Raw genomic sequence first — 17,011 nt, forward strand, 5'->3', positions numbered from 1 at the left:
CGTGTGTGGCAGACGTGCCACATTTCTTTGTTGCAGCACAATGGTGGTCGGCGTCAGTCCACATTCATGGGTGAATCCACAGCGCTACCCCCGATCGGGAGGAGCGAGAGGATCTGCCACCCGAAGGTCTATCGAGGTGGCCAGCCGATAAGCAGATGTGTTTGGTGTGTCTCATCATCTCCGATAGGTTCCGCGTCTAGTTGCAAGCCGTGAGTGGCGACACACCCATACTGCGACATCCTCGACTGATCTCGTCGATGTTGGCTTCGTGGGGCGCTGCACGACTCGAGCTTTCCTGTGTATACGTTTACCAGGAAGTAGGGTGTGGCGCACGGCGGGCCGCATCCCGCGAGGCCACAATCCTTCGGAAGATCGACGATCTCGTTGTTATTTGTGCAATCAAGATCGATCACGATCGAAGTCCACTGCGTATCGACGGCTAACCCAATAGATGCTGGTGGAGGCATGAAATGTCGATTCTGAACGCCTCGATCAGCAAGAGCCGAGAAGGGTGTACCCATTGTACTCACATCACCTGGGGTGCAAGAAGAGGCGAGGCGGAAGTTGGGAGTGTCCTTCTGTATGTTCGCCAACATGCAGCAGCGACGGCAATCCGCCGAGGACCACGTCTGCATACGTCTCTCGGTCGATGGAGGAGAAAATCGGGCAGGAGTGGAATACGTCGCAACAATGCAGGCCTGCGAGGACGGGGATGGCCGCAAGTTCGTAACGGGGGAACGGGGGGAAATGAAAACAAAGGAAAGCAAGGAAAAGAGGCAGAATGAAATGAAGGGACACGAATGGCGTTGGGAGACCGCGTAAGTGTGATCTCGTTGAGTCTCGGAGTAATGTGACGCAGACTCGCATACAGGGAACCCAAGTGTGCCGGGAAACGGGGTGCAGACAGGTATGGGCGCCATGAACAGGTACGAAGCCTCGGCAATATCTCGAAGCTCGAGGAAAAGAAAAGAGAAAGGGAAACAGGACGGGAGAGGAAACCAGATCGATCTTGAAGGGAGACAGCTACAAACATGGAACACGGGGTTGAGGCTGGAGAAAGGCGGGAGGAGGCATGGGCTTTGGTAGCGCCGAACATCAAGCGCAGCGGCTGCGAGACAGGTAAGCACACTCCACGTTGCTGCCTTTTTGTCTTACCCACCTACCCTTCTTCTAGCTTCCCAATGCTCCTCCGCCAAACGGGGAACTCATATGCGCACGACATCCCTGCGCCCCTCCATCGTCAGCACATAGCACCGGGACCGCCAGCGTACCGCCGAGGGCCTGGGGTCGTCTCATCTACCAAAGTGCAGATTCACCGGCCCTTCGCGCACCAGCGTGCTGTAAGTCACAAAGACAAAGAATCCGCAGACGCGAAATGGGGGCCCTTAGAGGCGATCGGGGCACTCAGCCCTGCGTGTCGCTGCCAGCGTGTCCTCGTGGAATCTGGGATGAAGCATTGAAGCATTGAAGCCGTGGCTGCAGAAGCGTGGAGCAGCGGACTCCGTGATGGGGACGGAGATGGCAGCTAGCAAGGAGGGCTGAGCTCGCCATGACGTGCCGCTACTGTTCTCTCTATCTCACGCCCTCGACTTCAGCCCACGCTGCCAACACTGGTGGAGCCTGCCTGTCCGTGGCCCTCTGCGCCTCTCGTCTTGGTAAGCTCCTCCTCTAGAGCACAGGCAGCGCGCTGATGTCCAGTACTAGAGAGCGCCAACATCTTCGTCAACGCCCAGCGGCAAGCTTACCTAACGATCGTGAAACAAGCGCCGTCGAATTTGCACCACAACCGCCAAGTCCCCATCGACGACGACACGTACGACAACACATTGGTCTTATCCAATCAAAGCAACCTCCCGCCCTCACGCACGATCGACAATCACCAGATCGAGGATTCTGCTGCAGAAAGACATCGACGCACAACTCACAACCATGCTGGCTACGCGGACACGATTCGCGGAGGTAAGCGTAGCGGAGAACAAACGGGTTAACGCCTCAGATCTCGCAGGAGAACCAGAGGGCCGCGCTGGCAGGTTCTCAACACAGGATGCGGTGACGACGAAGCTCCAGCGTTAACGCAAGCAGTACGGCTACGTGAGGACTCTGAAGGAAGGAAAGGTCGGGATGAAAAATGGAAGGAGAGACAGATTGGGGAATCAGACGGACGGGCGGGGATGTGGGATGCGCCGAAGTGAGTACACGTCGTGTCCCTTGTGAAGATGTCACTCACCAGCGAAAATCTCCACTAGGTCGTTCCCGGCGAAGTCTGCCCCATCTCCTCCATCCCCTTCGCTCCTGCTGCACCACTGCCTCTATCAATGCATCACCATGTGCCGTCGGCGGCGCTCGACATTTCATGGAGACCTCTGGCCGATCGTCTGCTCCTCCAGCAGCATCACAACGACGAGAGGAGTGGTTGCACGGCAAAGGAGAGAGGGAACGTTGCTGGAGATATCGCCCAAGCTGCGAACGACCAAGGGACGCATGAACGAAGATGCAAGTAGGTACCCCGCTCACTCGCATGTTGAAATTACTTACCGACGTGCTACGTCCCCAAGACTGCCAGATAACGTCCACGCGCACCTTCTACATTAAGCATGTCCCTTGCCAATATCGCTACATTTAACCCACCAACTAGCGTCGCCCTCCCTCCACGATGACCGATATTGGAACACGTAAATGGGCTGAAACTGTCGTCGTGTAGCTTGAACGCCCCAGTCTCATGTTGATAGTGAGCAGGGAGGGCAGTCACGCATCCACCCGCTGATACGTCGCCCAAACTCTCTGTAGTCACACGCAGCTTCGGTAAAACCCCCGCGCAAACCTAGATCGGCCGAAATGTGTCGGATCGCGACGTATATCTGGCCGGAATCCAAACCAAGTGACATTTCACGCCATACGCCATCCCAACCACAATCCCGCATTCTCGCACCCTCAACGTGACATCCAATCACCACACGCCCACTCCCGACGACGCCATGACCCTACTACCAGCTCGGTCCATGGCGTTAGTGACTGGGCACTCAGCAGCGCTGTCGTCGATTTGGTGCACACACGGGCTCAGCACCGCGAATAGAGACCTGTGCTAGCGAGAGGGAGAGCAGAGGTAGGAAGGAAGGCACAAGTGATGGGAGACGTACGAAGAGAGCCGCGTGCCCAACTCTCACAACGACATTCCGCTTTAACGGCGCGCCAGCCCCCTGCCCATCGACACCGATGATATAGGGTAGCCATACGTGTCTGCGACTATGCTAGCAGCAGTACGACAACGGGGGGAGGCGTCGATAGGGTCCTGCAGGCAAGGAGAGTGCTGGCCAAAGTAGGGAAATACCACCAACATGGCCTACGATGACGATGACGAGGCGAGATGATGGCAGATACAGATGAGGGACGCCTGGGACGCTGAGACGTCAGTAGCACGCCGACGCGAGACGAACAAGCAAGGGAATGACGAAGATTAGTCGTTGGAATAGGCGTAGGAAGGGGTTAGACGTCCCAAAGCCCGTGCAGTGCCATTTCAGCGACTCCCTCGTTCACTGGGTCCGTCGGTAGTCTGCTCATCGGGGTTTTTGTTGCGTTATTGTAATTGAGAGCGATAGAGTGGTTGTTATGATGTTGCGATGATCTGTTACGGACGATTTGACTGAGAAGTTACGTTGTAGTGTTGGTTTAGTAGCTAATAAATTGATTTCATTACTCCCACATGAGTGATTCATTGTGAGGCAGCCAGTAAAGTAATGATTCTTACCACTACTGCCGTCGCCTGTTGACAATTCGGCAGTGGGTGAGTTTAACGGTTGCTGATTAGCGCTTGTTCACGGTTTGCTCAAGCCGTGTGATAGAGGCGCTGACGGGGTATATGTTGAGAATTCTACGTCCGTGGATAATGATCTCGTCCGTGTAGGCCGAGTTAGGGTGCAACCAGCGGGGTAGAGAAAGGTCAGTCTCTTTTCAGTTTCGTTTGGTGAAGTGTCTACTCACCCCTCTTTGACTCCAGGAGTCCTCGCCCACACCCATCCATCCAGCGAGAGCCAAGCACTGCTGCGTCTTGCAAGATCGTGTCCTGCTTCGGTTCGACTCTCGATATCAGCGGAGGTGATAGTAATCTTGTCGACGTTGCGGAGATGTCGTGCGACAGTAATTCAGGGTCCGCGTTACATGTAGGTGGACGTAAGTCATCTTCGCTTTGTGCATTGCCCGCTTGGAGGCATCCAATCTTCTGCAACTCACTTTCTTTGAGACGTATCTTCGATAATTGCTAGGCTCTTTGATGGACATCATCGTCAGGAAGGAAGGCGGCATGATTGCATGGCATTGCGCTCTCGCGGTGTCTGTGGTAGTTCTTGGATGGTGGAAGCCGTGGAAGATTGGTAGACGCGATAGAAAGCTCCCACCAGGTCCTCCGACCTCCTTCCTTCTCGGAAATGCGCTTCAATTCCCTCGATTGTTTCCCCATCATCGGTACGTCACACTCATGGGTCAGGACTACAACGAGGTTGACACCGCAACATAGATTCACGGAGTGGGCTAAAGAATATGGAGACATCTTCTCAGTGACGTCCATTCCACTTCTTTTTATTGTCTAACCCTTACCTCTATCATTCTAGCTCAAAATCTTCAACGAGACTATAGTTGTTCTGTCCAGCGCGGAAGCGCTTCGAGCGATCCTCGACAAGCAAGGCGCCGTCACCGGGAATCGCCCCAAGTCACATATCATAGAACGAACAGAGGGGATATACACAGTCTTTGGGAATATGGGTGAGTCGCTCTCTCTTTATCAAATCCCGTGCGTGTTGCATGCTAAAGCACTAATGCCCCGTCTAGAGTCCCATTCCTGGAAGTCCAGTCGAAAGGCCGCCCATATGCTTCTCACCCCCGACGCACTCAAAGCCCACCTCCATACCCAGCGCCCAGAGTGGGCCCAGTTCCTCACCGACTTACTCGACTCCCCTGATGTTCGTTTCTTTCCATGTCCTCAGTATCCTTGACATTCACCAACGAGATATAGGACTTGTTTACGCATATACGACGCACGTCGGCTTCAATTATGACCACCATTATATACGGCAGGCGCTGCCCTGAGTACGCCAACAGCCCGGCAGAACGTTTCTTCCAGGGCACGCATCTGTTGAACAAGGTCGTTGACGCATTTACCCATCCCCCGATTGACCTTATCCCCGCTCTACAATATGTGCCCACGCGTCAGCTCTATCCCCGTACCCTCTTTAACCCGCAGTTGATGACTCTATTACAGGATGGGCGAAATGGAAGCAGCTGAGCAATCAAACCAAGGCCATCCGCAATGCGCTGTTTACGGAGCTCCTCGAAGAGTGCGAGGCGAGGCTGGCGTCAGGTCGAGGGCTCACAGGGTGCTTCATCGAGAACGTTATCGAGAACAAAGTCGAGTTGGACATGGATCGGGATGAAATCAAGTGAGTTCGTCGATTTCGCGTCGTACATGGATTCTACTGAGATATGTTCTGTCTTAGGGCCTCAGGCAAAGTCCTCATGGACGGCGGGACAGAAACTACCGCGTCCCTCTTGCAAACCTTCATTCTCGCAATGATCAACTTCCCCGCCGTCCAGAAACGCGCACAGGAAGAGATAGACAGGATCATTGGCGGGGAACGCGTCCCCAACCTCGACGACTTCGACAAGTTGCCGTATCTCAAGGCAGTCATCAAAGAAGTACATGGATATACACTTCGTCCTTTCTTAGATAACTCACATAGAGTTGCTTTACTCCCGTTGAAACCAGGTACATCGTTATCGGCCTTCGTTTCCGCTTGGGATGCCCCATGTCACCACCCAGGACGTCGTCGTACGTTTCCTCCTCGCCATCTTACTCGTTCTGCCGCCTACTGACACGTGAGTTAGTACAAGGAGTATGTGATCCCACGCGGAACCATTATATTCACCAATCTATGTATGTCGCGGAGGTCCGGTTCATTCTCCTAGACTCACCCCTTCTCCTGACAGGGGGCATGCACCGCGATCCACGTAAGTTTGTTCGTTTCTCATTCTTCATTGCAGTGTCGATTCGTCATCACTCACGACAATCTTGACGCAATATAGACAAATTTGACGACCCAGAGGCCTTCAATCCCGAGCGGTATCTCGCCACGAAGTATGGTACGAAGACGGACGAGGACGGCGCCGACTTTCGGGATAACATGCATTTTGGGTCTGGGCGAGTACGTCTGTCAATTGAGCTCCTCCCTAACAGCCACGATATACTGACTGACACTGCCGAACCTTCAGCGACTGTGTCCCGGGATCGAAATGGGGTCGAGGAACCTCGTACGTCCTTTCTTTCGACTTCTCTTCTTCTCATTCCAGCCAACTCACCCCGCATTCTGGTCGTACAGGCTATTAATACGATGAACATGCTGTGGGCGTTCAGCTTCAGCAAGGACGAGACATCGCCAACGGGAGGCATTGACCTTGACTCCGCGTACCAGAAGGTTCGTCTGTCTATACCCTGCCAAAGCCCTTCCTCTGGTGCTAACAAACGTGGGCAATGTATCATATACAGCCTGGGATGGTGTTCTCTCCCCTGCCGTTTAAGTGCAACGTCGTCGTGAGGGACGGGAAGCGGGAGCAATTGATCAGGGACTGGCACGCGGCTGAGACTGCGCTGACTGCTTCATAGAGGATTCTGCAACATCCGAGTCTGTAGCTTAGAGAATACAAACAAATTACAATCCCGCAGAGTGGAGGCCAGAGAGAAAGAAGGGGCGCCGCACCGTGGAAGTGATAGCAGGTTTGGCGGCGTGGGCGTTTCTGTGCTCCCTCGACTTGGCGACGTAGTGGAGGCCTCTGTTATGGAGTTCGTGGAGAGGAAGACCGCGCCCCCACGCAGAATCGGCGTCGGATAGACAGCTGGGTAGAGAAAACGGTCGGGGGTGGCACAGGAGGAGATATGCTGTAGGGACGTAGGACGCGGTGGTGGGCGGTTCTGACCCCGTTCTGGGGACGCAAGATGCTGGTGAGTTCTTCAATTCCCCCTCTTTGCTTCTTTGCCTCTTTCCCTCTGCGCCCTTGACTCCTAGTCCCCTCATAAGTGGTGCCATAGTCGGCGTCGTCGTCATCGTCTGGTCCTTCGCCGAATGACTTCGGTTGGCGAGACTCTGGTTGTCTTCGAGCCATCGTCGTAGGCGCAATGCGGCCTGCGAAGCGTCGGGAGCGCGCTATTGACAAGGGTTGTTGGGCGTCGATGTTGAGGGAGGCAGACGGGGATCTACACAATCTGGTGAGTCCGCTTTTATTCCGATTATAAACGCGTCCACGTACATATACTGCCGTTCTCCTTGCCCTTCCTCTGCAGCCGTTGATGAGTTCCTTCTCATTGCTCCTTGCGTGCTACAGCCGTTGGCTCGTCGTCTCCGCCACTCGTTTCGCCACGTCACCATCCTTCTTGGGTTGCCGCGGCTGTTCTATTCACTGTATGATTGACTGTAGATGGCGCCTGGGGTCGATCGTGAGTTTGTACGAAACGAATAAGGAGTTAGTCGACGTACCTCAATAGAGGATTTGCCTTCTCTTCACCTGCGATTGTCTGATCAGATAGTGTGTTACTCCATTGAAGAAGGGATCGGCTGCGATGGTGATGAATACATCGAGGGCATGGGGACGTTGCGGGAGGGGTGGCAGGTGCCGCCATTTTGAAGACGGGCTGTAGGGGCGAGGAGGCTGATGTTGCTGATACGGGGTTGCGTTGGGACTATGGGTTGCATGATGATGTCCGCAATGATAGGCGTGGCTTGGACAACTACAACTAGTCCCCCACTCACGCCGCCTACCTTGTCAGCCCCACTATCATGTTCGATCGATCCAGTACAAACTTTCTTATGAAGATCGCCACCGACGGCGGTGAGCACAACTATGCCGCCAACTTCGACGCATCCTCTGACTACATCGCCGCCTCCGGGAGTCGTGCCAGTTGGGTCGGACGGGCAATGCTACGAGGACGGTTTCACCCTTGCCGAATCCGTTTTCGCCAGGCTTGGGTTCAGGATCTAGTGAGGATAACGGATACGGTGGGATGGCGGAGAGTGAGGATGAGGACGGCCAGGGTGATGGTGGGAGACGGGTGCTGAAGGTACGTATTTGATTGGTTAGGTGATTGATACGATGTGAAGCTGACTTGTTGGGTGTGCGTCGCAGGTACAAAACGAGTAAGAGTTTCGTCCTCCCGCCACCATCGGGTTCGTGTGTTCCCCCATCGTGATGTCGCCGAACTTCGTTTCTTTCAACGTGCTCTTGCATTAACCTGCTTCGCTGTGAACCTGTCCTCATTATTGACTATTTATCCACGCATACCCTTCGGAATGTTCACTTCGCTTCACCCCCCGTGTCTCTCACCGCTGGCATATCTTGCACCTCGCAGGCTGTCGACTACTGAGTACTGTACTCTGCTATCAGGTATATAAAGTGTTTGGTCGCGTATGAGTGGGACAATGGGATTGGATTAAACGTGAGAAAATAGCAGCCTCTCCCTTGACATCGCCGCTAACCCCCCTTCACTTTCCATTTCCAGTGTCACATCACCACCATGTACCGTCGGCGGCTCTCAACACCCAATGGTGACCTCTGGCTGATCCGCTACTCCTCCAGCAGCAGCACGACGACGAGAGGTGCCACGGCGAACGGAGAAGGTATGAATGTAGGAAGCACTCGAGGGGGGAAGGCGATGGCTATAGATACGTTGAAAGCTGGAAGACTAGATGAGTCGGGTGCATGCTCGCGAGAGCATATGCACGATTATCGTCAATTCGAGGTCTTGAGGAATCGGGATCCCGACAATGTCTGGATAGCAACGCTTTGGCGCGCTGGTGCCTTCTCGGCTGGTGTATACGAGGCATGTTCCGAAGGTAGAGAAGTGGGTGAATATCGAGCATATCGTTCTGCAGCGCTGACGAAGAAGTGTTTTCTTCACCTTAGAGGGAATGTGGGCGCGCCGAGGAAAGGTTGGGGGTCTCGAGCGTAGAATAGGATGCGGCCATCCGTCAGCACGAGGGGGCGTCTAGGTGGGAATGGAGAGCCCTCGAGACAAGTGTGTCAATAAAGGCAGCATACGGGGGGTCATGAATCGCGAAAAGTTCTGCTACGACGATTCCCCCGCACTAGCATGGCCCAACGCCGACGGGCAGGCGATCCGCAGAGGACGTTCCCCGGCGGGTCTAGTCTCGCAGTTGACCGAACATTGTCGCTACACAGCCTCCTCAATTCGCAAGAGTGGATCCTCGTGCATGGATTTTCATTCTTCAAAGAGATCCCAGCATCATACCAGCTGTCCAGGACAGTACAACCCCGGCGACACGACCTTCGGGGCATCGGGCGTACACTGGCGTACACACTACCCATTAGCCATCCTGCGCTACGTCGTTCCGTAAGGTCGAGTATGCGTTCGCTCGATTGCTCCTGCTAGCAAGGTTCGTTGACTATGACATCCATTTTTCAGCTCTGCCACTTCCGCGCCTATGTATGGCTTCGAACGGTCGTGGAGACACGATGCAACAGGATACGCACTCGAACAGTACTGCTGAGAATGTGAGTACGTTAACGGCAAGGCGCAGTTGTATAGCGTACGTGGTACAGCTATTGCGCTGCGTGAGACGTACCTCATAGTGTGACGAACACTTCCATAACACCAGAGTTTCAGCCCGCCAGAAAATTCGAGACACCACCTCAAGATCGCCGCCGTTCTGCTAACCAAGTGCCTCTGTATTCTACATCATCAGTCAACACCAGCAGTGATGTTGTAGTCCGACTAGGGTGTACTCGGTCATAATACGCGTCAGTGCTATACGCGAACAAAGATCTGTTTTCACTGACTGGCGTCGCGGCCCGACTCGTATTATGTCGGAGAAAACCAAAGCCCCTGATCCTTGACGATCAGGGGATATCATGTAATCAAGCGAGAATTGATTGATCATTGCCTTATCGTCGGGCTTTTAAGTGGATCAAAGTTGATCAAGCTGGAAGCGGCTGATCAGGAAAAGATTTGGAGTCAGGTGATCAAGTATCCCACCAGTGATAAGATATGATCACCCGGAGAATCGTGATAAGATTTGATCAATCAGTTCCAAGAATCTATTATTTGATCATCAGTACATAAAAAGATCAAGCGCTTAATTGCGTGGTCATTATTAATTCCACTGATCAGCGCCTGCCAGAGCTGGAATCGAACTTAGGACCTGCCCAAGTCTATAGTACCAACTATTATTACACTATACCACTACACTATAATTACCATTATTATTTCCTTATCACGCATAAATATGATACAAGGGCAACCCATACTATACCAAAAAACACTGAATTGCACGCCAATGGGGGACACAATTGGGGGGACAGAGTGAGACTAAGGCTACGAAAAGGCTACGAAAAGGCTACGAGCGCGTACGGTGACTTACACGGCGGGGTTGCGGCGCAGCTGCTGGCTCCTCATTGCCCTGTGTTGCAGCTCCCTTGCCTCGGCCTCGCCCTGCGCGTGCCACCTTCTTTCCACCTCGCCTGGTGGCTGACAAGTTCGCAGAGGCTACCTTGAGCTGAGGGTTATCGATGAAGGGTTCAATTGGAGGCGCCCCATTGTCTGCAGCTGCGGGCGTCGGGTCGGAATCATCTATGTCACTGTCGATAACATTGTCAAGATTGAACGTTTCGTATTCAGCTGCCGGCGGTCTCGGGGGCTCGGGATATGGATCATTGGGGTTCTGGCTGCCATCGTAATCGTAAGGTTCGTCGTCCGAGCTTTCGATATCGCGGAGGGCGTCACGAAGAGAGTGGACACCGTGTTGAGACTCCGCTGGCGCTGTCGTACCGGATCCCACCGTGCTCGAGTGGGTGATTCCTTCGAAAACGGTTACTGCATGTAGACGAAATGCTTTGCGAATGGGGGGGGAGTCGGGGTGTAGCACTAGAGTACCCTTGATCTTGTAGTAGATTTTGCGGTAAGGAATCAGGCTCACGAGGCCCGTTTCGTTCAACGATGAGTCAGGAGACAAGACATAGATAGCCTGATAGTAATATCATGTGAGTACTCGAACAACAGCAAAAAACGATGGACAACGTACCGCAATCACCGCAAATGCCAGAGACCCGGGCGTAAGCTCGTTGATACCCCACATTTTCCCCAGCGTCGATGTCTGCACCGTTGCCTTATCAAGCGAGGCTATACCGAAGAGGATGACTCGCAAAATCTGCAGGTCGTCAGGATGAGTAACCGTTAACAAAGCGAACACGCACCCGGCCAAGGATAGGATTGCAGAACACCTTCCTTGGGTTCGAAACGAGATCTGGGTAAACGAGAGGCGGGACTTCGGGGTATTCCTTGTCACCCGGAAACTTGAGGAGGGACTGAATGATTGTGGAGTCGGCGCGGGTTGTCGGGGATGTCCAGTCCCTCGCGGGTATTCCGTAGTCCTTGAAGATTTGAGGAGCCGCCCGTTTGATGTACTTGAGGGCGTCTGCCCGACCCTCTCCCTGCTTTCTGCGCAACTAAATGAAATGTGAGCTATCATATTCAGCACTATAATGAGAGACTCACCAAGCTGCACCAGTCACTTCGTGCCTGGAGGAAGGAGTGATACTTCGCAGGTATGAAATCGTAGATGGCGGAGGTGATCCCAAGTTTGTATGTCTCGAAAGACACATAGCGCTCCTCGGAGTCAGGATCAAGGTCGGGGCGCGGCTTCAAGAGAGTGGTTGAGTCGGACCAAGCTTCGCACATGATTGCGAGCTTCTTGCCTAGCTCTCTCGCCTCGTTGCTATCCGGAATGGTGAGCACCGCACTTCTCTTAGCTCGTCCGCGCTTGTCCATATTCTCTGCGACGAGAGTGGCATTGTCGCGCGCTGCCTTGTCCTTATCGACTACAAGCGCCGCCAATTGTAGCTGCATTTCCTCGAGCCGCTGTAGGATAATCATCAGTCAATATAGGAAATCAACACGAAGAGGAGTACGTGCCTTACGAAGTGTTCTGGGGCTCGCGTCGGGACCAGGCAGCCTGAGGTCGACTTCGAGTGACCCATCGGACACATCAGAATCAGACTCGTCGTGCGGCATGCGGGACTCGGAACGTGGATCTTCTGGGTGGAGTGGACTGAATCTGCGCAACAAGTTCTGTGGCGAAGTTAAAGGGAACTCACTGTACCTTTTATAGCTGATATTACGTCTGGCTAATTTGGAACGGCTGCAGCATGCAGTGCGCCACAATCAAGGTGGGCCGTAGTCGTGAGGCCTCAATACGTCTTCGTGCAGGTGTTGGCTGGTTGCCGCCGCAGGTGAGATGTCGTACCTGAAGGCATGGTTAATTTGTTGTGTCACAAACACGCATGCATGTATGGTGTCGGTGAACGAGGCAAGTGCACGATGATGGAGTGCTAATACAAATACTTACGTTTGCTGTGTTTGCCGTAGTTCGAGGTGGTAAACTGTGATCGGTATTAGGCGTGCCTTGTCCGAGCGCTCCAAGTAAGCGAACAATGTCGGCTAATTTAACAGTAATGATTATTGTATTGTCGGTTACCTTACCACACAATCTTTCTTTTTCACTTAATACTACGCCCCTTCACAAGTGATGCTCGATGTGCAACAAGCTCAGACTCTACATCCAAATTCAATAAAAGATGCACATTCAGATGACGTAAATAGTGTAATGATAAAAATTTCAATTATTTAATCAACCGATACCTAAGAAACATATCACCGTCAACTGTATCTACAAGGAAATAGTCTCCTTGCTGAATAAAGTCAGGAACTACAAGTGCACCTCGTATAATGGAGGATAAAAAGACAAACTCTGCAGATTTCCGGGGTCGCCCTCTGAGACGAAGCAATTGCAGGTCAATGTCTTTCTGCTGCCTGACACCAGAGGGTCGGTCAAGAGGATGCACAAGTGCAATATCATATGTGGCCTCATCCACTGTAATTGAGAACACCATCAAAAGTTGCGCAACGATGTCTGCGCCAAGTGTCGTTGGACGTGCAGTCTTGATTATAACGTGATCGTATCGTGGTGCTCCTTGGAATTTTGGATTGCACCGAAGCAAGTCGGTATCTTGCCGCCAGTCAACAGTTGACTCATAGTTGATGGTCAAATATTTCCCAGGGTGAATCTTGGAAATTTTGAGATATGAATTCCATGTATAGTTGAAGACATACCTTTGTAAGCTGGTCACCTGGAGTTCGGAGATACCGATATCCTGGCTGTTTCTCCACATCCAACTCCCTGTTGATAAATTCTGAAAGGCGTAATCGGAACCTTTCGAATGCTGCATCTGCTTGATGGTTTGCTTCAACCTCAGCAAGTGTGATGGGCTTTGAACGTGAACCAAGCCTATAATGTCCAGAAGGTGGTTGAACATCATCACCATCATCTTCATCCTCCTCATCCCTGTGTGCCAAAACTGCCTCCCTTGAGGCATCAAGAACATTGATTTCATCCCATATGAATTCAGAAACCTGTTTCAGATGGTCAATCAACAAGATCTGCAAATATCAGTAATATAGTAATAACACGATAATATTGAATCTTACTCACCTGAGGTGCAATATTCTTGAAATTGGTTCGCCTACGGTATGTCGTTTTCAAGCCACCATGGGATTTCTCATATGGCTTCGTGCTATAGTTGCGAGTCGCACCTTTCCGTTCAATATCATCAAACAAATGGACGTAGAGATGGTTTTTTGGAAAGTTCCAATTCTTGTGGAACTCTGGCTTTGTCTTTGCTTGATACTCCTTGATGTTGTTAGTTTCGGTTATACATTTATTATAAAAAACATACCTGGAGAAGTATTGACAGTTGTTGGACTTCATGTCGACCGGCCAAAATGGTCTCAGAAGTATGAACCTGAAGCCCAGCATACATCCGCAAGTTGATATAACACCGCATGCATTTGAGAAGGATATACCCTGCAGCATCTACTTGCCGGGTGAGAATATTGTGGGCTGCAAATAAAATACACTATCATTGTGTTAGCACCATATAGAGAATTAGCTAGCATGATTCACCTTTGATATATCTTCACTCTTGGAGCCATCATTGAATGACAATGTAGTAATTGCCTTGAAGTGGTTAAGACCACTCCATCGAGGAAAGGCCATCATTCTATTGATAAAATCTTCATTATCAGAGGCGGAGAATAATATATAAATGAATAAACAAACTGATTATCAAGAGTTGTTAAAGACTTCCGGCCAAGAGCAGTGACATGAAGGAGGATTTGTTTGAAGAGATGATCATCAAATAATCCTCCATCAAATGTATGCAAGCAGTCAAATGAGGTACTGCGATAAGGATCAGAGTTGGCGATTTTCCAAAATACATTCTACGGAGGGGTCAATAACAATACTTTGGGTGGTAAAGATCACTCACATCAATGCCACGTAAACCATATTTCTTGAGCAGATTATTGGATTCATCCACGGTCTTCATTGCCATGGCATCGTTGTATATCTTCTTCATAGTAGCTTGGGTACGAAGTGGATAAGTGGTATTGTGGATGGCCAACTTATCATCTGGGACCAAGCAAACGGGGCAAGGGAAGTAGGAGCCAGTCCCCCTTGTCAATGTCATCACACAGCTAAAGCAATAAGTTAGCAAGGCCAAATAGCAGATATAATGAGAATACGTACACTTCCTCATAATCAGCAGACTTTATGGGAATGCAGGGATACAAGGTCCGCTGAATACTATCACCACATTTCACCGCAAACCCAGTATGAGAGTGAGTGATAATATCCTCCAAGATAACCCCCATTGCAAGGTGGTATATGGTGGCTTTATGATTTGTCCATTTTGTTTTGTGTGTCTCGGACGCCAACTCCTCAATCTACATATTGTGTATTAGCGGTGGACAACATCTAAAACCACTTTACTCACCACTGGTAACCATCCAACCATAAACCCACCACCTGGTCCCTCACCATTACGGATATCAATGTTCAGATTGCCAACTCGGGCAATGACAGGATAACCTTTAGCCGTTCCAAAAGTCGAAAGCCGGGTTTTGTCAGCATATATGATTAAGATGAGTGGCTTTCCACCATCAGGTAGGGTTGACTAGGGTAGAGTTTTGTTATTCATTAGCAAAGTGAATGGTGGCTTACATTAGACTCACCTGAAGCTCCCACCAAAGATCGCCAGTGACAAGTTCATCATAGAACCGTATCCAAGACTCGCCATTGAACTTATACAACCGCTTTGCGTCCCATTCAAAGTGAGGAGCAAGAGAGGGATCTTGTACGAGCTTCATGACCCAGTCCCAAACAGGGCGTCGCCACACATCATAGCTCAACTGATTACCCTTATACATATCAGAGACGATGTGCTTTGTGAACTTGACAAGGATATTATTGAGCAACATATACATATATATATACATCTAAGAGAGACACACCCCAGGCATTTTGTCCGCAGCAAGCTTCCAAATGTTCATCATCTCCTTGTATGATTGCAGTGTCAAAACACCACGGTTGGGATCCCTTCCAACAGCACCATAAGCAAGTTCAAGAAGAACATCAACAGTCTTCTCATTTAGTGACTCAGTAATGGCGATAGATGCGAATTCAAAGTCACGGCGAGTCCGGAAAGGTCGCCATGGTTCATCGTCAATGATATGGTCAACTCGCACCTTGAGATTGTGGCCGTATTCATGAAAACGGTCAATCGATGCCGGACGTTGGCTTGATGGATGATATTCGCACTTGATGTCATCCATTTGAGGCCCCTGTTCACCTACAGAATCAAGAATATGAGATTTAACTAAGTCAAAGGTGCAAATAACCATACCTTCATCTATAGGAGATACAGGAGCCGAACCATGGCTGCTATCACTATAAGCCCCAGTGTCGTCAAAGTCCAGGGCTGGTGGTGGCGGTGAGGGAGAAGATGGTGGTGGAGAGGGAGGGGAACTGAGGGGCTCTGGTGCTTGAGCAGTAAATGTCGGGGAAGGTGGATGTGGTGGCGTGGTGACCTGCGACGCTGACGAGGCTTCATTACATCCATGAGACCCAAGCTGAGCATTTCCAATGGTTAATGTACTCACCTCGATCCCCTTTACGGCTGTTTAGAATTTCCTGCGCCGCGCGAAGCCGTTCCTTTGCCAGAAATTCATTGTCTTTTGCTCGGCTGGTCTTCTTCAGTTTACAGGTGGCCATATGTTTCTTCAACCCCCTCTGCTTGTAGAGGCCACCGCATATGGTGCATGCTACTGAGCCTGTAGTTGCAGCCAAGTCGGACATTCTGCAAGCCTGACGATGTGGTGGGGGCGGGGAACAACGATGGGAGCAAGGGGACTATGAGAGTGAGACGGCGAGACGGCGAAACGGGGAAACGGCGAGATGAGATGATGGCGAAACAGGGAAACAGCGAGGTGGCGAGACGGGGCGACGACGAAACAGGGAAACAGCGAGATGCGACGACGGCGAGGCAGGGAAACGGCGAGACGAGACGACGGCGAAACAGGGAATTGGGGAGACGGCGAGACGGGGCGACGGGGCGACGACGAAACAGGGAAACAACGAGACGGGATGACGGCGAAACAGGGAAACGGCGAGACGGCGAGACGGGGCGACGACGAAACGGGGAAACGGCGAGACGGGATGACGGCGAAACAGGGAAACGGCGAGACGGCGAGACGGGGCGACAACGAAACAGGGAAACGGCGAGATGGCGAGACGGGGCGACGACGAAACGGGGAAACGGCGAGACGGGATGACGGCGAAACAGGGAAACGGCGAGACGGCGAGACGGGGCGACAACGAAACGGGGAAACAGCGAGATGCGACGACGGCGAGGCAGGGAAACGGCGAGACGGGGCGACAACGAAACGGGGAAACGGCGAGACGGGGCGACGGGGCGACGACGAAACGGGGAAACGGCGAGACGGGATGACGGCGAAACAGGGAAACGGCGAGACGGCGAGACGGGGCGACGGTGGGGACGAACAGGCAACAACGGGTAAATGGGGGAACAGGCGAGGGTAGGACGACGAGGCGACGGGTGAGGG

At 51.9% G+C, this 17,011-nt stretch overlaps 9 protein-coding genes across 9 annotated transcripts; 6 read left to right on the plus strand and 3 right to left on the minus strand.

Moving 5' to 3' along the window:
• Window positions 1-1,549: 1,549 nt before the first annotated feature.
• On the plus strand, window positions 1,550-2,073 carry PC9H_011234 (uncharacterized protein; the record flags this gene model as incomplete). The annotated part of the gene is made up of 3 exons (XM_036780719.1): window positions 1,550-1,655; window positions 1,705-1,959; window positions 2,006-2,073. 3 exons carry the CDS (start codon window positions 1,550-1,552, stop codon window positions 2,071-2,073), a joined length of 429 nt encoding a protein of 142 aa, XP_036626574.1.
• Window positions 2,074-2,128: 55 nt separating this feature from the next.
• PC9H_011235 (uncharacterized protein) lies at window positions 2,129-2,592 on the plus strand (the record flags this gene model as incomplete). The annotated part of the gene is made up of 3 exons (XM_036780720.1): window positions 2,129-2,188; window positions 2,247-2,497; window positions 2,556-2,592. The coding sequence occupies 3 exons, from the start codon at window positions 2,129-2,131 to the stop codon at window positions 2,590-2,592; spliced, it is 348 nt and encodes a 115-aa protein (XP_036626575.1).
• A 1,675-nt stretch (window positions 2,593-4,267) lies between these two features.
• PC9H_011236 (uncharacterized protein) lies at window positions 4,268-6,649 on the plus strand (the record flags this gene model as incomplete). The annotated part of the gene is made up of 14 exons (XM_036780721.1): window positions 4,268-4,458; window positions 4,511-4,550; window positions 4,605-4,755; window positions 4,822-4,952; window positions 5,006-5,198; window positions 5,252-5,429; window positions 5,487-5,685; window positions 5,756-5,818; window positions 5,875-5,923; window positions 5,977-5,997; window positions 6,073-6,191; window positions 6,259-6,297; window positions 6,366-6,461; window positions 6,533-6,649. The coding sequence occupies 14 exons, from the start codon at window positions 4,268-4,270 to the stop codon at window positions 6,647-6,649; spliced, it is 1,587 nt and encodes a 528-aa protein (XP_036626576.1).
• A 170-nt stretch (window positions 6,650-6,819) lies between these two features.
• PC9H_011237 (uncharacterized protein) lies at window positions 6,820-7,346 on the minus strand (the record flags this gene model as incomplete). The annotated part of the gene is made up of 2 exons (XM_036780722.1): window positions 6,820-7,237; window positions 7,291-7,346. 2 exons carry the CDS (start codon window positions 7,344-7,346, stop codon window positions 6,820-6,822), a joined length of 474 nt encoding a protein of 157 aa, XP_036626577.1.
• A 471-nt stretch (window positions 7,347-7,817) lies between these two features.
• On the plus strand, window positions 7,818-8,110 carry PC9H_011238 (uncharacterized protein; the record flags this gene model as incomplete). Its single annotated transcript, XM_036780723.1, has 2 exons — window positions 7,818-7,938; window positions 8,001-8,110. 2 exons carry the CDS (start codon window positions 7,818-7,820, stop codon window positions 8,108-8,110), a joined length of 231 nt encoding a protein of 76 aa, XP_036626578.1.
• Window positions 8,111-8,551: 441 nt separating this feature from the next.
• PC9H_011239 (uncharacterized protein) lies at window positions 8,552-9,392 on the plus strand (the record flags this gene model as incomplete). The annotated part of the gene is made up of 2 exons (XM_036780724.1): window positions 8,552-8,878; window positions 9,027-9,392. The coding sequence occupies 2 exons, from the start codon at window positions 8,552-8,554 to the stop codon at window positions 9,390-9,392; spliced, it is 693 nt and encodes a 230-aa protein (XP_036626579.1).
• Window positions 9,393-10,391: 999 nt separating this feature from the next.
• On the minus strand, window positions 10,392-12,039 carry PC9H_011240 (uncharacterized protein; the record flags this gene model as incomplete). The annotated part of the gene is made up of 5 exons (XM_036780725.1): window positions 10,392-11,018; window positions 11,076-11,201; window positions 11,248-11,499; window positions 11,549-11,911; window positions 11,971-12,039. 5 exons carry the CDS (start codon window positions 12,037-12,039, stop codon window positions 10,392-10,394), a joined length of 1,437 nt encoding a protein of 478 aa, XP_036626580.1.
• A 633-nt stretch (window positions 12,040-12,672) lies between these two features.
• PC9H_011241 (uncharacterized protein) lies at window positions 12,673-16,244 on the minus strand (the record flags this gene model as incomplete). The annotated part of the gene is made up of 13 exons (XM_036780726.1): window positions 12,673-13,171; window positions 13,227-13,489; window positions 13,542-13,739; window positions 13,786-13,965; window positions 14,013-14,109; window positions 14,169-14,329; window positions 14,377-14,584; window positions 14,637-14,833; window positions 14,884-15,063; window positions 15,122-15,340; window positions 15,401-15,738; window positions 15,793-15,993; window positions 16,049-16,244. The coding sequence occupies 13 exons, from the start codon at window positions 16,242-16,244 to the stop codon at window positions 12,673-12,675; spliced, it is 2,937 nt and encodes a 978-aa protein (XP_036626581.1).
• Window positions 16,245-16,415: 171 nt separating this feature from the next.
• Window positions 16,416-16,988, plus strand: PC9H_011242 (uncharacterized protein; the record flags this gene model as incomplete). The annotated part of the gene is made up of 1 exon (XM_036780727.1): window positions 16,416-16,988. One exon carries the CDS (start codon window positions 16,416-16,418, stop codon window positions 16,986-16,988), a length of 573 nt encoding a protein of 190 aa, XP_036626582.1.
• Window positions 16,989-17,011: the final 23 nt, after the last annotated feature.

This window comes from Pleurotus ostreatus (genome assembly GCF_014466165.1).
Source record: "Pleurotus ostreatus strain PC9 chromosome Unknown scaffold_9, whole genome shotgun sequence".
NCBI classification, from domain to species: domain Eukaryota; kingdom Fungi; phylum Basidiomycota; class Agaricomycetes; order Agaricales; family Pleurotaceae; genus Pleurotus; species Pleurotus ostreatus.